This window comes from Haemaphysalis longicornis, unplaced genomic scaffold (assembly GCF_048455015.1).
Source record: "Haemaphysalis longicornis isolate Haplotype H1 unplaced genomic scaffold, Haemaphysalis longicornis Haplotype H1 scaffold_5, whole genome shotgun sequence".
Taxonomy (NCBI): domain Eukaryota; kingdom Metazoa; phylum Arthropoda; class Arachnida; order Ixodida; family Ixodidae; genus Haemaphysalis; species Haemaphysalis longicornis.
The window spans coordinates 90,161,694-90,176,515 of NW_027526385.1; the positions used below are offsets into that span (position 1 = coordinate 90,161,694).

General features: G+C 47.7%; 1 protein-coding gene across 1 annotated transcript in view; it reads left to right on the forward strand.

Annotated features, from left to right (window-relative positions):
* LOC144139813 (uncharacterized) overlaps nt 1–14,822 on the forward strand; it is a 110,406-nt gene that overhangs the window by 44,618 nt on the left and 50,966 nt on the right. Inside the window, exons 10-11 of the mRNA XM_077672065.1 lie at nt 4,471–4,715; nt 8,464–8,645. Of these exons, the coding sequence (XP_077528191.1) occupies nt 4,471–4,715; nt 8,464–8,645 (427 nt within the window). The remainder of the gene's footprint in view (nt 1–4,470; nt 4,716–8,463; nt 8,646–14,822) is intronic.

A 14,822-nucleotide genomic window follows, 5' to 3' on the forward strand; every position in this document is an offset into this window, starting at 1 on the left:
GTTAAGGACGCCCGTTGGGTTGTTTTTTACGATGGTAAACGCAAAATGTGGCAGTGCAACGCCGGCACGTGCAGTGAGAAAAGCACAAAGAGAACACAACTCCCGCTGGAGCAGTTTCAGGCAGGGGGCGTGCGAGCACTGTGAAGGCGGGAAATTTGAATTGAATGGGGTGGTAGCAGTAAGAGGACAACGGCGCTACAGCCAACTATGGTGAATCACTGCTCTGCACTTCCGACAGCTTTCACATTGAGTGGAACGGCTTTAATTGTCAGGATTGCTGCTCACTTGTCTGCGGAAGGGAAGTGAGAGCGACGCGGAAGGAGAGAAATGCATCGAAAAGCGCTGCGATAACTGCGTACAGGAGCCCGTAAGTCCCTGCAGGTTCAAGCAGCGCGAATTTCGGCCCCGCTACTCAGCCCAGCTAAAGTTTAAATATTCAAAGAATACTACCGTGTTTTCGCTCGTATAACCCGCCCCTGCATATGATCCACACCGCCGCTTGCAGCCTGCCGAAAAATAATAAAAAAATCCTCGCGTATTGCTCGCGCATTTGATACAGAAAAATGCTGCACCAAAGCTACTGCTCAAGGAACACATCACACACTATGTAGACAGAAAAAGCGTATATCTAGCAAGTAGAATACACAGACTGCAATGCGAAAGTCACAATTCCCTAATGAAATTCAGTTGTTATAGTGCACTCGTCCTTGGTTTTTTCTTCCTTGTCCTTGTATGCTTTGCGCAATCGCTGCCATGGAAGGTTTAGTCAGTGTTACTGCATAAAAGCTTCACGGCACAACGCACATTGCCGTGAAGCTGTACTAAAGAAAAAACCCCGCGTATTATCCGCACCCGTACTTTACCACTGAAATTTTCGCATATGTTGGTGCGTATTATACGCGCGAAAATGCAGTATACTGTCACCGCGATCCGCATGAGCCGCGCAGCTGGCGCTTAACTGGAGCAAGCCATCGCCTTCAGCAACGCTTTTGCACCGTTCAGCGGTGGCGGTAGTCTAGCACTGTTCGTTCCCTTGCCGCAGTTGAAGACTTACTTTTTCATAAGTCCTCAATTGGTCACTGTAAGTATGCCTCGTAGTGTGGTCATGTCGGCGTAAACAAAGCCGTATTATAACAGACTTGTTTCATCAAGAGGGAATAATTATCGCTCACGCGATAATCCTCATCAGTTTGAGTAAACGTGTGCTTTGTGTCCCGCGAGCAACATTCTGATGTATGTGCTTTATTTCATTGCTCATCTAACTTTGCTGAGGGGATATTTGTGCTGCATCGTGACATGCCCGTGATAAAACTCAACTAGTAAACACGTACAGAATGTAAGGAAACATTGTCTCCCGGTCATCACTGCTTCATTGCGACTTCTGTGGGCCGCGGGGAGCTAATAAGAAACCAAAAATATTTTTTAGCCTCAATCCGGTTCAAAATGTCGCTTTTTGTATGAGAATTAGAAGAACGATTGCGTGGGTATACAGTTGAACCTCGTTATACCAAACACTGACATAGCGAATTACCGGCTCAAGCGAAATAAATACGAACTTTGGTTGGTCATGATTCATTTCAATGACACTTACTCTTTTATAACGAAAATGAAACTGTGAGAGCCGCGCGCACTCTCGGATATAACGAAGAAATATTGGACCAGAAGGCTGAGTAGCTACTTTGGAAAAACTCCCGGCTTCCGAAACTGCAGAAGTAGAAAAGGCCCCTTCTTTCGTGGACACTGTGGAAAGCTTCATCCTGCTCAGTGCTTCGAATAGCCACAAGACAAAGATCACATCCTTCCTCGAAAAAATAGGAATGCAAGCCTGTTTTGTCAAATGAATTTTGTTGTGTTCTAATTTCCCGTTTCATGTTCCGGTTCATTGACCTTGGAATGCCACAAGGAGAAAGATACGGGCTACCTTGTTTATAGTATGTTCGAATATTCAGATAATGTGTTTTTGTATCAAGTATTTTAGCGGGAGCCAGATTACCGATTGGTGTGAACCGACTTTTAGCTCTACTGTTACAACGAATATCGGATATACCGAACCAAATTACTGTCCCGGTACTACTACGTTATAACGAGGTTCGACTGTAGCATAATGTTCACTAAATGTATGGGCTGTATGTGAAACGCCGCTTGCGCAAAGTAGCCAGTAATGTCTTTCTACATTCCATGGACAACTCTATGACGTTACGAATCGCCGTTGTTTCTGTGCCACAACCGTTCAGAAAAAAAGAACAGCTTGTATGTTCTTCAAAGACTTGCCCACTGCTTGAAATTCAACAAACACCATCAAAGAAAGCTTCCAGGTCGTTGTGTTCGGGTGGTGAATTTCAAAAATAGCGTAACTAATTGCATGTTTTCAGAAAAAAAAAATGCAGTGAACTCCCATTAGGACGAACTCGTGGGGACGATGATAATTTGTTCTTATGAGAAGTTCGTTTTATCAGAAGCCCTTTCAAAAAAAGAATCGGCAACCCGACTCAGTGCATGCAAATATCTTGCTTCAAGACGGTGAATGAAGTAGACTTACAATGCAGGAAAAAGACAAAAAAGTAATTTATTTGACTGCTCAACTTGATATAAGGCTGTCTTCAAGTGCCCTTGCCTATTTTGTCCATTACAAGTGGTGACGGAAAGCGCACACCCGCTACCTCAAGCGACAAAGCAGCAGAGACAGAGCCAGAGACAGAAAGCTAGGGCTTGCGGCGCGAACCGACGCGAACTCACATGCTCCCGCTGCGAAACGGCGTTGGTCAGGAGAGTTGCTACGTTCACGAGCACGGAGTCTCCGTCATCGCTTTTTTAGGGGCGAAGCACCTTAACGACGGGGCTTGTCCGTCCGGCGTCCGGCGTCCGCGCTCACGGCACAGCACCGTGTAAATAAAAACATCTGTGAACAAAAAGTTCGGAAAAGGTTAACAAGAACAAAATAAGAGAGAGAGAGAGAGAGAGAGAGAGAGAGAGAGAGAGAGAGAGAGAGAGAGAGAGAGAGAGAGAGAGAGAGAGAGAGAGAGAGAGAGAGAGAGAGAGAGAGATCCTGGAGAGCCGTGCTGCGCATGCGTGAGGAGCATTGGATTGGATCGGATTAAAGTCGATTTGGATTGTATTGTATTGGATTGAATTGGATTTGGATTGTGTTGGATTTAATTGAAATGGATTGAATTAAATGGAATTGTATTGAATTGGATTGGAAATGATTTTGATTGGATTGGATTGGATTAAATAGAATTGTACTGTACTGGATTGGAAATGGTTTTAGCAGCAGTAAGCACTCTCACGGGTGATTTACGGTAAGAACTATCCCCAGTGCTTCGCCCACTCATCATGATTCACTTCATGGAGGTGCGTGAATTTTTTTACTTTTTTATTCTCCTTGTTTTGCGCCTCTCTCCTCCAGAGCAGAGCTGCCAGGAAACCCCCCCTCGTCCTTTTTTTTTTCTTTGCTTTGCCGCTGGCTCCGCGGGTTGAAGGGTGGGAGAAGTGGTAGCTTTATCCTCGTCTCTTTTTTTTTCTCGCTCCCTCCCTCCCTCCGTGGAGTGAATTCGCTTCGCGCTGTGATTTTCTTTTACTTTTCCCCCTCTGGTCGGGTGAATGCCCCACCGCACCCCAACGAGACTGCCATGTTCGCTACCCATAATCGCCAGCAGTGGTGGCCACCTCGAAACTTGTTCGTCTTAACCCTTTGATTACCAATGTTGCTTAGGAGCAACAACTCCAAAAATATTTTTTCCTCCCCTACTTATATTTAAAAAAAGAGGGCAGCACGTACTTACGTGTGCTAAAAAAGTATAGTTTACGCGTGTCAACTCACATCAAGCTCGGGAGCTCGATGGGCTCGTGACAGGTAAACGAAATTGTGTAATTTTGTTGTTATTACAAATTATAGCAAAACAAAATTTATGTTACAGTCTTCACTTGAACCATAAATTATGCTGATCCACGTAGCTTTCTTGTTCAAGTGATATATGGGCAGCCAGTGGCCAGTGTTTCCAAGTACCCAGTGTGTCCTAGTGTCCATCCTAAAGAACCAAATTTTTTTCTGACCTGCTATTTGTGATGTCAGAAGTCCTTTTAAATCATAAAGTTTTCACATGCTTAAGCTACATATTAAAGTTTTGGGCATCAAAGGGTTAACCATAGAGTACGTGCAATGCTGTTTGTCTTAAGCGGATTTTTTGTGCACCGGGTCTATGGAAGACAGAACAAACGTTCCCACGTTGTTCGGCATAAGCGATAATTCGTCTTGACCGAGTACGTCTTAACGGGAGTTCATTGTACGTTTATGGTGAGCTGGGAAGTCGAAAGAAAGATGAAAGCAGAAGAAAGTGCTTCGAGGCAACGAAGGCGGAGCCGTGACGAAGGGTTGGGGGACCCTGGTCGTCTAGTGGGAAGGTCTTCTCGTCTCGTCTCGAGCAGCTCTTTGCAGCCAAGCAATGCGACGGCGTTGTTGCACGTTCGCAGACGTGAAGCTCGAAGTCGAGTACTTCGGCACCGACCTGATGGACGTTTTTGATAGCTTCACGTCGGCCGACCTCCCGCTGCCTGATCGATTGGTGTCGACAATGGAAGAGAGCTTCGGCCCGAAGGGTGCGCTACCCTACTTGGGACTCATCACGCTGGCCGGCTTGGTCTTCACCGGGGTGCTGTTCTTCATCGTGTTCTTATACTCCAGCGGCCTCGTCTCGTTCAGCTTCGGATGTGAAATGGTACGCGAGCACCCTGCAGTTCTTCTCTCTGTCTTGCTGGTAAATACGTTGGCTTTGCCACAGCTGGATGGCTGTGGACAAGGCTACGATGACGCGGCGTGCTCGTTCGAGTGCGCGTATGCCACATCAAGAAATCCCGGGCCATCTCCACTAACGTTAAACCTGGGCAGGAGCGAAGCATGCACTGTATAAGTGTATTGTTGGCGTCTTGGCGTTTTTGCCAATGGAGACGAAACCGTTGGGGGTACAGGTATACAGCTTTGCTGTAAAAGTCTCTTGTCTTTGAATCACGAAGCTCTCTAGCGCGAGGCGTACACTAGTTTCACAGAGTTTTAGCACCGTGACTACATGAGACGACGATTACGATGACGACAGGAGACGCCAAAATTCGTAACCCCTGAGGGGCTTCGCCCCTAAAATGTGCTTTGCAGTCGCTGCTGAATGTGGACGGGAACCCTGGGAATAATGTAGTTTATTCTGCAGTTTGAATCACACTGGTGCATGCCGATGACCACAGAGCTACGGGCAATCACGTATCGCGGTCGAAAATTCTGAGACGGAGATGTTGAAGTGCCTTTTAATGGCTTGTTAATTGATTACGTTCAGTCACACCACGTTCTCCTTCGCAAGGGTGGCTTTCGTTTATTATGGTCGTGCTTGGAGCGAGTCATCTTCTCAGACGTTAAAGTGATCGGTTTAAGAGCGCACGTCCGACTGCGGACCGCCTGGCTGATCTTCTACTGACAGACCTGGCTGTAAAAGCCATGATTTCGTGAGGCCAGCGCCATCTAAATAACAACATAGCCACGTCCCTCATCAGCAGTCACCGTCACCTTGTTTTCTTGTGACGTGATTTGCAAAGTTTCAACTCACCACAGTGAGATTTGTTTTGCAACTGCCACATTTAGAAGACGCCAAAAATGAGGTTAGCGCTTCAAGAAATAATACACGACAGTTTTATTAAGACATATAGAAGAGCTTGTAATTGTGACATTCATTCACCCCCGGTGATTTGACAGGGAAGCTTGCAGCTTTTCTACAAAGCGTTGCATGTTAGCTCCTATAATGTGTATGCACGCCTTAGTTCGTTCTAGGCTTCACGGCGTGGTAAAAAATCGAAGCCCTTTTCTTAAGAGAAAGATGGTTAAAACGCGAAGCTTTCTCCCATATAACCCAAGTGAAAGTAAAAAAATCAAACTGTTTCGACCGTGTCAGAATAGCACAATCGGATAGACGTCAGCTTCATAACGCGAGGGACCGCGGTGATTACGACCACGAGCCGCGGCTTTTTATTGGGGCACTTTGCGTCCATCATCATCATCATCATCATCATCATCATCATCACGTCGTCGTCGTCGTCGTCGTCACCATGTGCCCTTTCTGGAAACTCATTGTGTAAAGTTGGATTTCCTTCAGTGCGTTTTGGTGGTAGGCTGCACGGAGCAAGGGAGACATAGAAAGCTTCGTTTATAAACGTTTAGGTCATTTCATTTCTAGGGAATGGGGTAGACTTCAGAATGTAGGCGTGGGCATTTTAATGCTGCAAGCGTTATGAAACGAAATCATGTTCCAAATCGTTCTCCACACTAGGGATAAACGGGATGGCAGCTGCTGTTCCTTATAGGAGTGATCCTGTCTCAGGTGTTTATTGTACGCGTCATCACGGTAGCGAGGACAGCGCCAGAGCTCGATTACAATGTTTCCGGAGCCGTTGTACGCATTATAAATTTCAATACTCGTTCTCAGGAAACACTATACCAAAAGCGCAGCCGAGATTCCTAGGGAACCTGGGCAGGAGCTGAACTCCAGAATAGTCTTCAATGGTTTTTGACATCAGCCAGGTTTGTTTTCTCTCCGTGTCGTCCCGTCGTACCAAACGAGCTCAGAAACCTGTTACATGGAAGTGAGGTACGATTCGGTCCAGCAGCTACTTTTTTTCCGGGACGCGTTCTGCAGGACTTGTTAAGCAGTGCGGGACAACACGGAGACGGACGAAACCAGGCCATGTACGGCGCGTGTTAGCTAAAGCGTATGTCGAGAAGGATGAAAAAGAAGTTTGGCGGAATTTGAATAAGTATGTAAGCACTTTTGTTCAGCTGTCGCATGTTTATTTTTGACTGACAGACGTCCCACCAGTAGGGAACCAGGAATGGGGAGTTCTAGGTAGTAGGGACGGTGTGGGGGGTGACGCCGGCGCCGCATTTCGAGGCGTTTCCCTACCGGTCGGTATATTCGAGAACTGCACGCTAAATTGCTGGCAGGATTCCATGCCAGGCTACCTTTGGACTAGAGCCAGATTCTGCACATACGCACCAACATACACATCCACATCTGCACCCAAAGCCAGACGAACGTCCACACACACACCCAGGTCGACTCCGCGAGCGTTCCGATTTCGCCTTTGGACGGCGGCGTTTCCGTCTTAGCGGGCGTCCGCCATATTGATCCCGGTTGCAGTTCGAACTAAGCCGGCAGCAAAGACTGCTTCGTGGAGACAGCGTCGAGGTCAACAATGATGAAAGCTAACACAAAGTGACGTCAGCGCCACCGTTTGGTGCCACTTTGACGTCTGCTTCCATAGTTAGGCGGGGACGGTGTCGTAACCGAGTGAGCAAAGGCAGAAAGAAAACGGCGTAATAAAGCGCAGACAAAGTGTGAGGGGGAGGGCGGCGCGGCCGAGCGTAAGCCCAGCGCCAGCTGCGTGCTGCCCGTGTTCTCTCGGCCTCCTCGTTACTGCGCGGATCATCGGAACCCCGAGACATTTACGCGGGAGGTTCAAAGACGATTTCCACACAACATGCTCGTCGGCGGCGACGCGCTGCGAGATACTGGCAGAGCAGCGCGCGCCGCCGTGCATTCGCTGATCACGCGAGCACTTCCTAAGACGCGGCAGATATTCGCCGTGACCGAGAAGACTGCAGTTCACGTTGCGCACAAATTTCGCATTAGGGAGTGCAGTAATCGTCAGTGCATTTTTAGACATTAGTTAGTCTAGGAGAAAATTAACTTTTTTCTTTTGTTTAAAGATTTCGTATATCTTACTATTGGTGAAGACGCTTCTGTTTACTTTTTATACCACGCAATGTTTATAATAGGAAAATGCTGTATTTTTTTACGAAACTTCGGTTTGCATTTATTAACATGCCTGGTGTGATTTTTTTTTTCGCTGTGGTGCCTGGCACTGCGCCCTTAAAATTCATGTTGCTTTAGGCGCCAAATTTAACTGCATCGTGAGCTGCATACCATGCTCTCCGCGAATCGGAACGCAGCCTGCACGCCAGACTAGCCGTATACGAGGGCCAGCTAGCGTCATTAAATAAGCTACGCTTAGGAGTACCGATACTTCGTGCACCCGGAAGCGTCTGGGGGCCATTTTGTTTCTGGCTTGCAGTGTTGCCATCTAGCTCTCCCAACGAAACCGCCGCCGGTTGTGACGGGCAGTGTGACCGGCCGCTCTAGCGTCCACGCATCAGAGAGAGAGAGAGAGAGAGAGAGAGAGAGAGAGAGAGAGAGAGAGAGAGGCGCCCAGAAACAAAACGGCTGCGCCCATACGCAAACAAATATCACGTGATGCCGACCGATCAATGAAAATCATGGCGGCACATAAAAATGAGAGAAAAGAGTGCGGATACTCTAAAAGCCTTTATTTAGTGACGCTAGGGCCAGCTGCACCGCCCTCACATGCACATCTACTTCGGCATCCAACTGCCTACTGAAAGCACAACTGGCTCGTCTTGAATGAACGCAGTGCTGCATAACACAGGAAGCAGGCTACCGGTTCCTGTCGTGCGGCGGCTGCCTGTTTCTGAGCATCTTCTTCTTCGCAATGGTGGCGACCACGGCGGGCATGGTGGTCGGGTTCACGATGCAGCGATGCGCCTGCGACGTGCTGTCGGACCTGTCGCAACCCGCGGTCAGAGACGCCGTCAGGTACGGCACGTGGCTGCTGATAAGCGTCTTCCTAACGACGTAACCACGAAAACAATTTTGAGGTAAAGAAAGTGAGATATGACAATCACTACGCATGTCTCATTCTAAGGAATTTAAACTGTATTGTGTGTACGCGTGATTTTTTCGATGGACATAACGGGCAATCAGTCATCAAATGCGTCGTGTTCTATGTATCTCCTAGTAACAGGTATTGCAGAAAAAAAACTTTTATGTATATTGTAGAACTTGTGATTCTCATTATTGGAAAGGTATGGTTTTTTGCATTTGTGTTAATTTATTATATATATTTGATTTAAGCGTATCCTTTGTTGTGAACTCCAGAGGGTCAGGAGCCCTCGTCAGGCACTCAATGCCTTTAGCTCCCGCCCCGTCATCAGGCATTGTAACACCGACTGCTGAGAAAATAGTCTTCTTCTTTTAGGTAAGAACATAGAATACTGTTGCGTGGTGCAGAGAGGTGTACAGGGTTTTTCAGGGAAGCCTTTAGGTAATTTAAAAAAAAAGGGCTTTCGGAGGTAAAATTGTTGTTTTGGCGCGAAATGATCAGGGGCCGTGGCGGACGCAATAAAACGAGTTCCAATTGCTATAGATTTCAGAAAATGTAATTGCCCACAGAACTATGGGCTAAGCAGTTCCCTCCTCCGAACGCGCACTTCTGGAGATCGTCGGTTGCAAAGCTCCGCAAAGCCAACCCCCCGTGTCGACGTCACACGTCAAACGTACGTCCCGTGTTATCGCGGCCGGACTAGAGGGGCGCTGCCCGAGCGCGCGCCTCCGCTCTGATAAAGCGCGGCGTACTATCTCGATCACAGTTAGGGTGAACACGGGAGCGTGTGTCATCCCGCGAGCGGGAGCCGCCTGTCGGCGTTGCGGGTAACTTCGCACTAATGCGCAGTTCGTCTGCAACGAGGCTATGTGATGCGCGTGCGAAGTTACCCGGAACGCCGACAGGCGGCTCTCGCGCACGGAATGACACGCGCTCCCGTGTTCCGCCTGACTGTGATCAAGATAATACGTCTGACGAGTGTCATCGACACGGGGGCATGGCTTTGCGGCGCTTTGCAACCGACGATATCCAGAAGCGCGCTTTCGGAGGGCGGAGCTACTCAGCGCATAGTTCTGCGGGCAATTACACCTTCGCACATCTAACGCTGGATATCGGTTTGACTCATGACCCTCTGCTATTTTCACATTACAATCATACGCCTAACTGCACTAACTAAAAAGTTAATTAACAAGTACGAATTACTTGTTGCCGTAAATAGCAATTGGAACTCGTTTTATGGCGTCCCCCATGGCCCTTATCACTTCGCGCAATGAAAACAATTTTACTGCCGGAAACCCATCTTTTGAAATTACTTATAGGCTTCCCTGAAACACCCTGTATTTCCAAGGTTCAGTTCAATGCGAATGCTTGATGACGAACCGCTGCCGGAGTCCAGAATAAATCGTCGCTGGCCTCTTCTACTTCCTTCCGAAGATTTCCAACGGCCTTTGCTCTGGTCATGTAGTTAGAGCCGCCACGTCACGTGACACCCGGCTGAATAAGCACCGTTTCAGGGCTTGCTAAGGAGAACGTGATCGTGGTAATTCGTAGGGCTTTAGGCGGACCGCGTTAACAAAACTGGTGGCTGGGCGAGTGGATGACATGGTGGGTGACACAATACGATGATCAAGCGGGAATCGGTTAGGAAGGACAATAGCCCCGAAAAAAGTTTAGACCTCGCATGCCTGAGGTCTCAATGTTCATAACTCAAGACGTCGTGGGGTATCTTTGAGGATAGTGATGTACCGAATGTTCAGAATTCAAGACGTCGCTGAATTTATCTGAGGATGCTTATGCACTGACCACTCATAACTCAATGTGTAAATATTGGGGCGAGGTCAATACGATGCAGAGTGAATGAACCTGTGTGTCAGAATGCCTCAGGCTGAAGCGTAGGGAGGTTGGACGGGCCATAATACTCAGGTGTAGGCTGATTCATCCCTGCGAATAATGAGGTAGTGCCTTAGTGGGATAGATGATGCGGGAGACGCTACGGCAGGACGAAGTATAAATATCGGTCGATCTAGCTTAGAATCCAGAATACCGCGGTTGCTGCTCAGACGTGGCGGTTTTTGAACCGTGACGAGAGATATTCCCTTTAAAACCACTAATCCCTCTGAAACACTCTTCTCAAAAACAAAACCTGTGGTTCCAAATCCCTTTAAGGTGGTGTTGCTGATGATGATGATGACGAGGATGATCGCGGAGATGACGATGAACCAGTCGAGGTGGCTCAGTGGCTATGGCGCTATGCTGCTGAGCCAAATGACGCGGGTTCGCCTCCCGCACACGGCTGGCGCTTTTCTGATGGAGCGAACTGCGAAAACACCCGTGTGTTTGTGATTTTGGCGAACTTTAAACATCCCCAGGGGGTCAAACTTAATCCGTAGTCGTCCACTACGGCGCGCCTTGTCGCGTGTGTAGAGTTGGCACGTTAAACCCCATTATAAATCAATCCCCGAGATGACGATGATTTTGAAATTCTTAGGGGAAGCTTTTAGTAGATTCCCATTTTTCGCCTATTCGGGAGATGTTCACGCGAACCCTTCACCTTTTTCTTTTTCATTTGTGGTTCTGGAAACGAGAGCGCGTTTTCTTTCGAAATTGGAATGTTTTTTTTTTGCGAAGTCCGATCGCTTCTTCCAACACAGAGTTAGAACTCGGGTTTTACATCTGAGTCCTCAATCAAACAGTCTTTATTTCAAGTAACGGCTTATTATCCACTCCGAACAACTTACATATTAAGGTTATTATTTGTTTGATTAGTGAAGAGCAGGAGTGCACTTTGTGTGGTATTAGAAATGCACCTGTGAAAGTCTTCGCGCTTGATAGAGTAGAGATCGTGAATAGTCATTGGAAGTAAATAATTCTTTCCCCATTACAGGGATAGAAAAACTTTAACGACAGCGATGTTCCAGTATGAAGTTACAAAAAGTGAAGAAACAAAGCGAATGGGGAATGAAATAATGAGGAGCCTCCTTGCGAGACGAGACATGAGATGTGTTCCGGAAAAATGACTCATTCTTGTTGAACCTCGTGCTTTGGAACCACTGAAGCAGGCCTTTTTTTTTTGTTTTAGAACCACGACTTGCATAATCGTGCTGAGACCTCCTCGGTGGGGGTGGGCGCTTTCTTTCGTCAACAATCGAGTCCCCCTGACTCTCCTTCCCCCGTTGCGGAGCGCCTGCTTCCGGTAGGAAAAGCCCTGAATGTATGTAATTTAGACTGCTTCATCGGTGCCATTGCCAAACGTGCTGGTGGACGCAACATTACGGGAACCCGTTGTTTGAGTGGATATTGCGCCGTCTTCAAATGCTTCAAATTGGCGCAGGACAAGCGCCCGGGAACTAGCGCCATCTCTCCGCACAAGGCAAAACCAACCCGCTCGTTGAAATCTTCTCAGCGCTAGAGATGGCGCTGCATGTCCACCGGCGGTAAGGTCCCTAAAATTACTAAGGTAGCGCCAACTGCTCCCTCATTCTCCGCTGCCCTCCTCTTTTTTTTCCCCTCACCCGCGGCGCCGCGGTCCCTTTAACTCCGTGCCGGTGCCATCATATTTGTTGGTCACTTGAGAGCAGACGCCCTCGCTACGCTTCAGGGCGCTCGCTGCAGTTTGCTCTTGTTTTCGCGCCGAAATCGCTCTTTGGTAGCATTCATAGGATTTCTAGAGCCCCGTTTTACCAACACGCACTGAGTGATAGTGTTTTGTTTTATATTTTTATCTACAAGGGGATATTTGCGGGGCGGATGCCGCTGGCGCATACGCACAGCGCGGTTTTTGTTTACGTGTGCGGCATTCTGTAACACCTCAGGATAGCTCGTGAATGCGAAAGGATCGAGCGTGGACATTTCAAACTGCTCTGTTATGGTAGTTCCGTTCTTGCATTCGGGTGACTGTGGTCGTGCAATCACTGCACAGAGGTCTTGCGCACGGTTCGCGGCAGTATACAGAGCGCTTCATTCGCAAATGCCGTAGTTCGAGCGCTGCGCTGGCGTCCTTGCACTCGCATTTCTTGCGATAATTGTGAATCCTCAGCGGCGTTCACTCTGCGCTCGCTTTTACTAACGACCTACATCCACCTTAATTCCGCGCAGTTTAGAGTGCTTTGCCGTTTTTGTAGAAATGTTTCCTTCACCTTCATGTCGTTATAGGCTCCTGTGAGTAGATTAAAAAGATACACATGCTGTTGTGCGTGTGTGCACGTACAGCAACGTGAAAAGCCCCTGCTTCCCCGACTTCGCAGCCGGATACACTAAACTGCACTCGCGGCCGTACGTTCATGTGCGAACCGAGTGAAAAACGCAGACTGGGAATACGCGCCAGAGAAGACTGCGATCAATCGATCGGGTAAACTGAAATTACAGATTTGTGGCCTCTTATTTCTCATACGAACCAGAGATCGAGTCCCTCTAGGTACAAATTATGTAACTAGTTACTGCAGTTAATTAATCATGCAATACGTTTTTTCACCGGGCGCGGTCGTTTACAGCCGTTATTAATGGAGGCGCCTGGACAGAATTGTTTTGTGCTGGGATATATTCTGGCATATTTGTACATTGCACTAACACAGGGATACACCCGAAAGAAATTCAGAAGAAGACCAATGTCACGATTATTATCAAGAGAAAACAATAAATCACAAAAATGAATTGGTGCCACCAAATAGATATTTTATTGGAACAAACGTCCGTAATGACGTCGTGCAGGTGGCTTGTGCTGCTGACGTGGCTTCCCGTGAGAAAAAAATGTTGGGAGTGGCATTTGGGTTTAGTTTTTTTAACGCAAAGCCTCTCCAATATCCGTTGCTCAAATTGATCCGTGAAATAATCCTATTGAGAAGAAAAAAAAAATGTCGCCACCGAGTTTGAGATGCGCCGCAAACACTCCGAAAATATAGGCAATAATGCATTGCAGAAGGGAGTTAGTGACCGTTCTACCATAGCATGGTCAAATTCGTGTTCGCGCATCTGCTCAGTGCCGCGTCCGCTCAACTCGCTACACTAAACCCGTTTAGCAAGCGCTTTGCTGGACAAAAATACGTCTGCTGAAAATAATATAGTCGCCCAGTGTGTTTTGGTTCAAATCGCAATGACTGGATACGCTGCGCCATTGACTACTAAGATGAAGTAAGCGCGCACACTGCAAATGTACGGCATCACGTGTAATGCAAACGCAAATTGTAATTAACGTTCCTCTGTGCATACACGGAAGAAAGGGCGTACAGCCGTTACGGTGCGAATATGCATTTGAAGTGCTCATTCAAACGTGCGCGAATTCAATAAAGCGATAACAGAAATTGCGAATCAAACGTACGTCAACGGCGCGGTCACTATATTAGCTGGCCTTAAATTGTTTTACCTAACCGCAATTTTTTTTTCTCGCAACAGCCTCAATTTGCGCCGCACCGACCAAGCCCATATTACGCAGCAAATCACTCCAATGTCATAACAACGGGATTATAATACCACCCGGGTCGCTAACACACAAAACATGACTTCACGCCAAAAAGAGCGTACACGCACTCGGAACGCACACGATACATGGTCAGACGCAAGCTGCCGTCGGCCAAAACAAGCATGAATTCAGGTGAACAATTCTCGCGTCACGGAAACCTTACGACAACTGACTGAACATGCTACGCCGCTGATATTGATGCTGGAAGTTAAGCGCGCACATGACAAATACACGGCCTCTTATCCAAAGCAAAGCTTACGACGGGACGAACTCGGCGCTGTGCGCAATGCCTACTCAGAACAAAGCGTGGACGACGGTCGCGAAAGGAATACGCATTTCTTCGTAAGTGACCGCTCAAGCTCGCGCAGACTTTAACAGAGAAAGAACAAACATTCAGAAACTTACCTCGCTAAAGAGTGATGGCAGCGTCGGCCTGAAGTATGCCTGTTCAAATCTATGCAACCAAACTTTTCTCCTTTCTGCGTCGCGTTTCCCGGACGGATTAACGAAGTCTTGTGCCCTGCCTGACGATATTCGCGCTGCCTAAGGCACAACACATCGGCACCGAGAAGCAACATAAAACGACACCGGTGCGACGTTTTTTCGAAACGAGCAGCTAATTCTTACTTTGCTATTAGCTGGCGCCTACGATAAA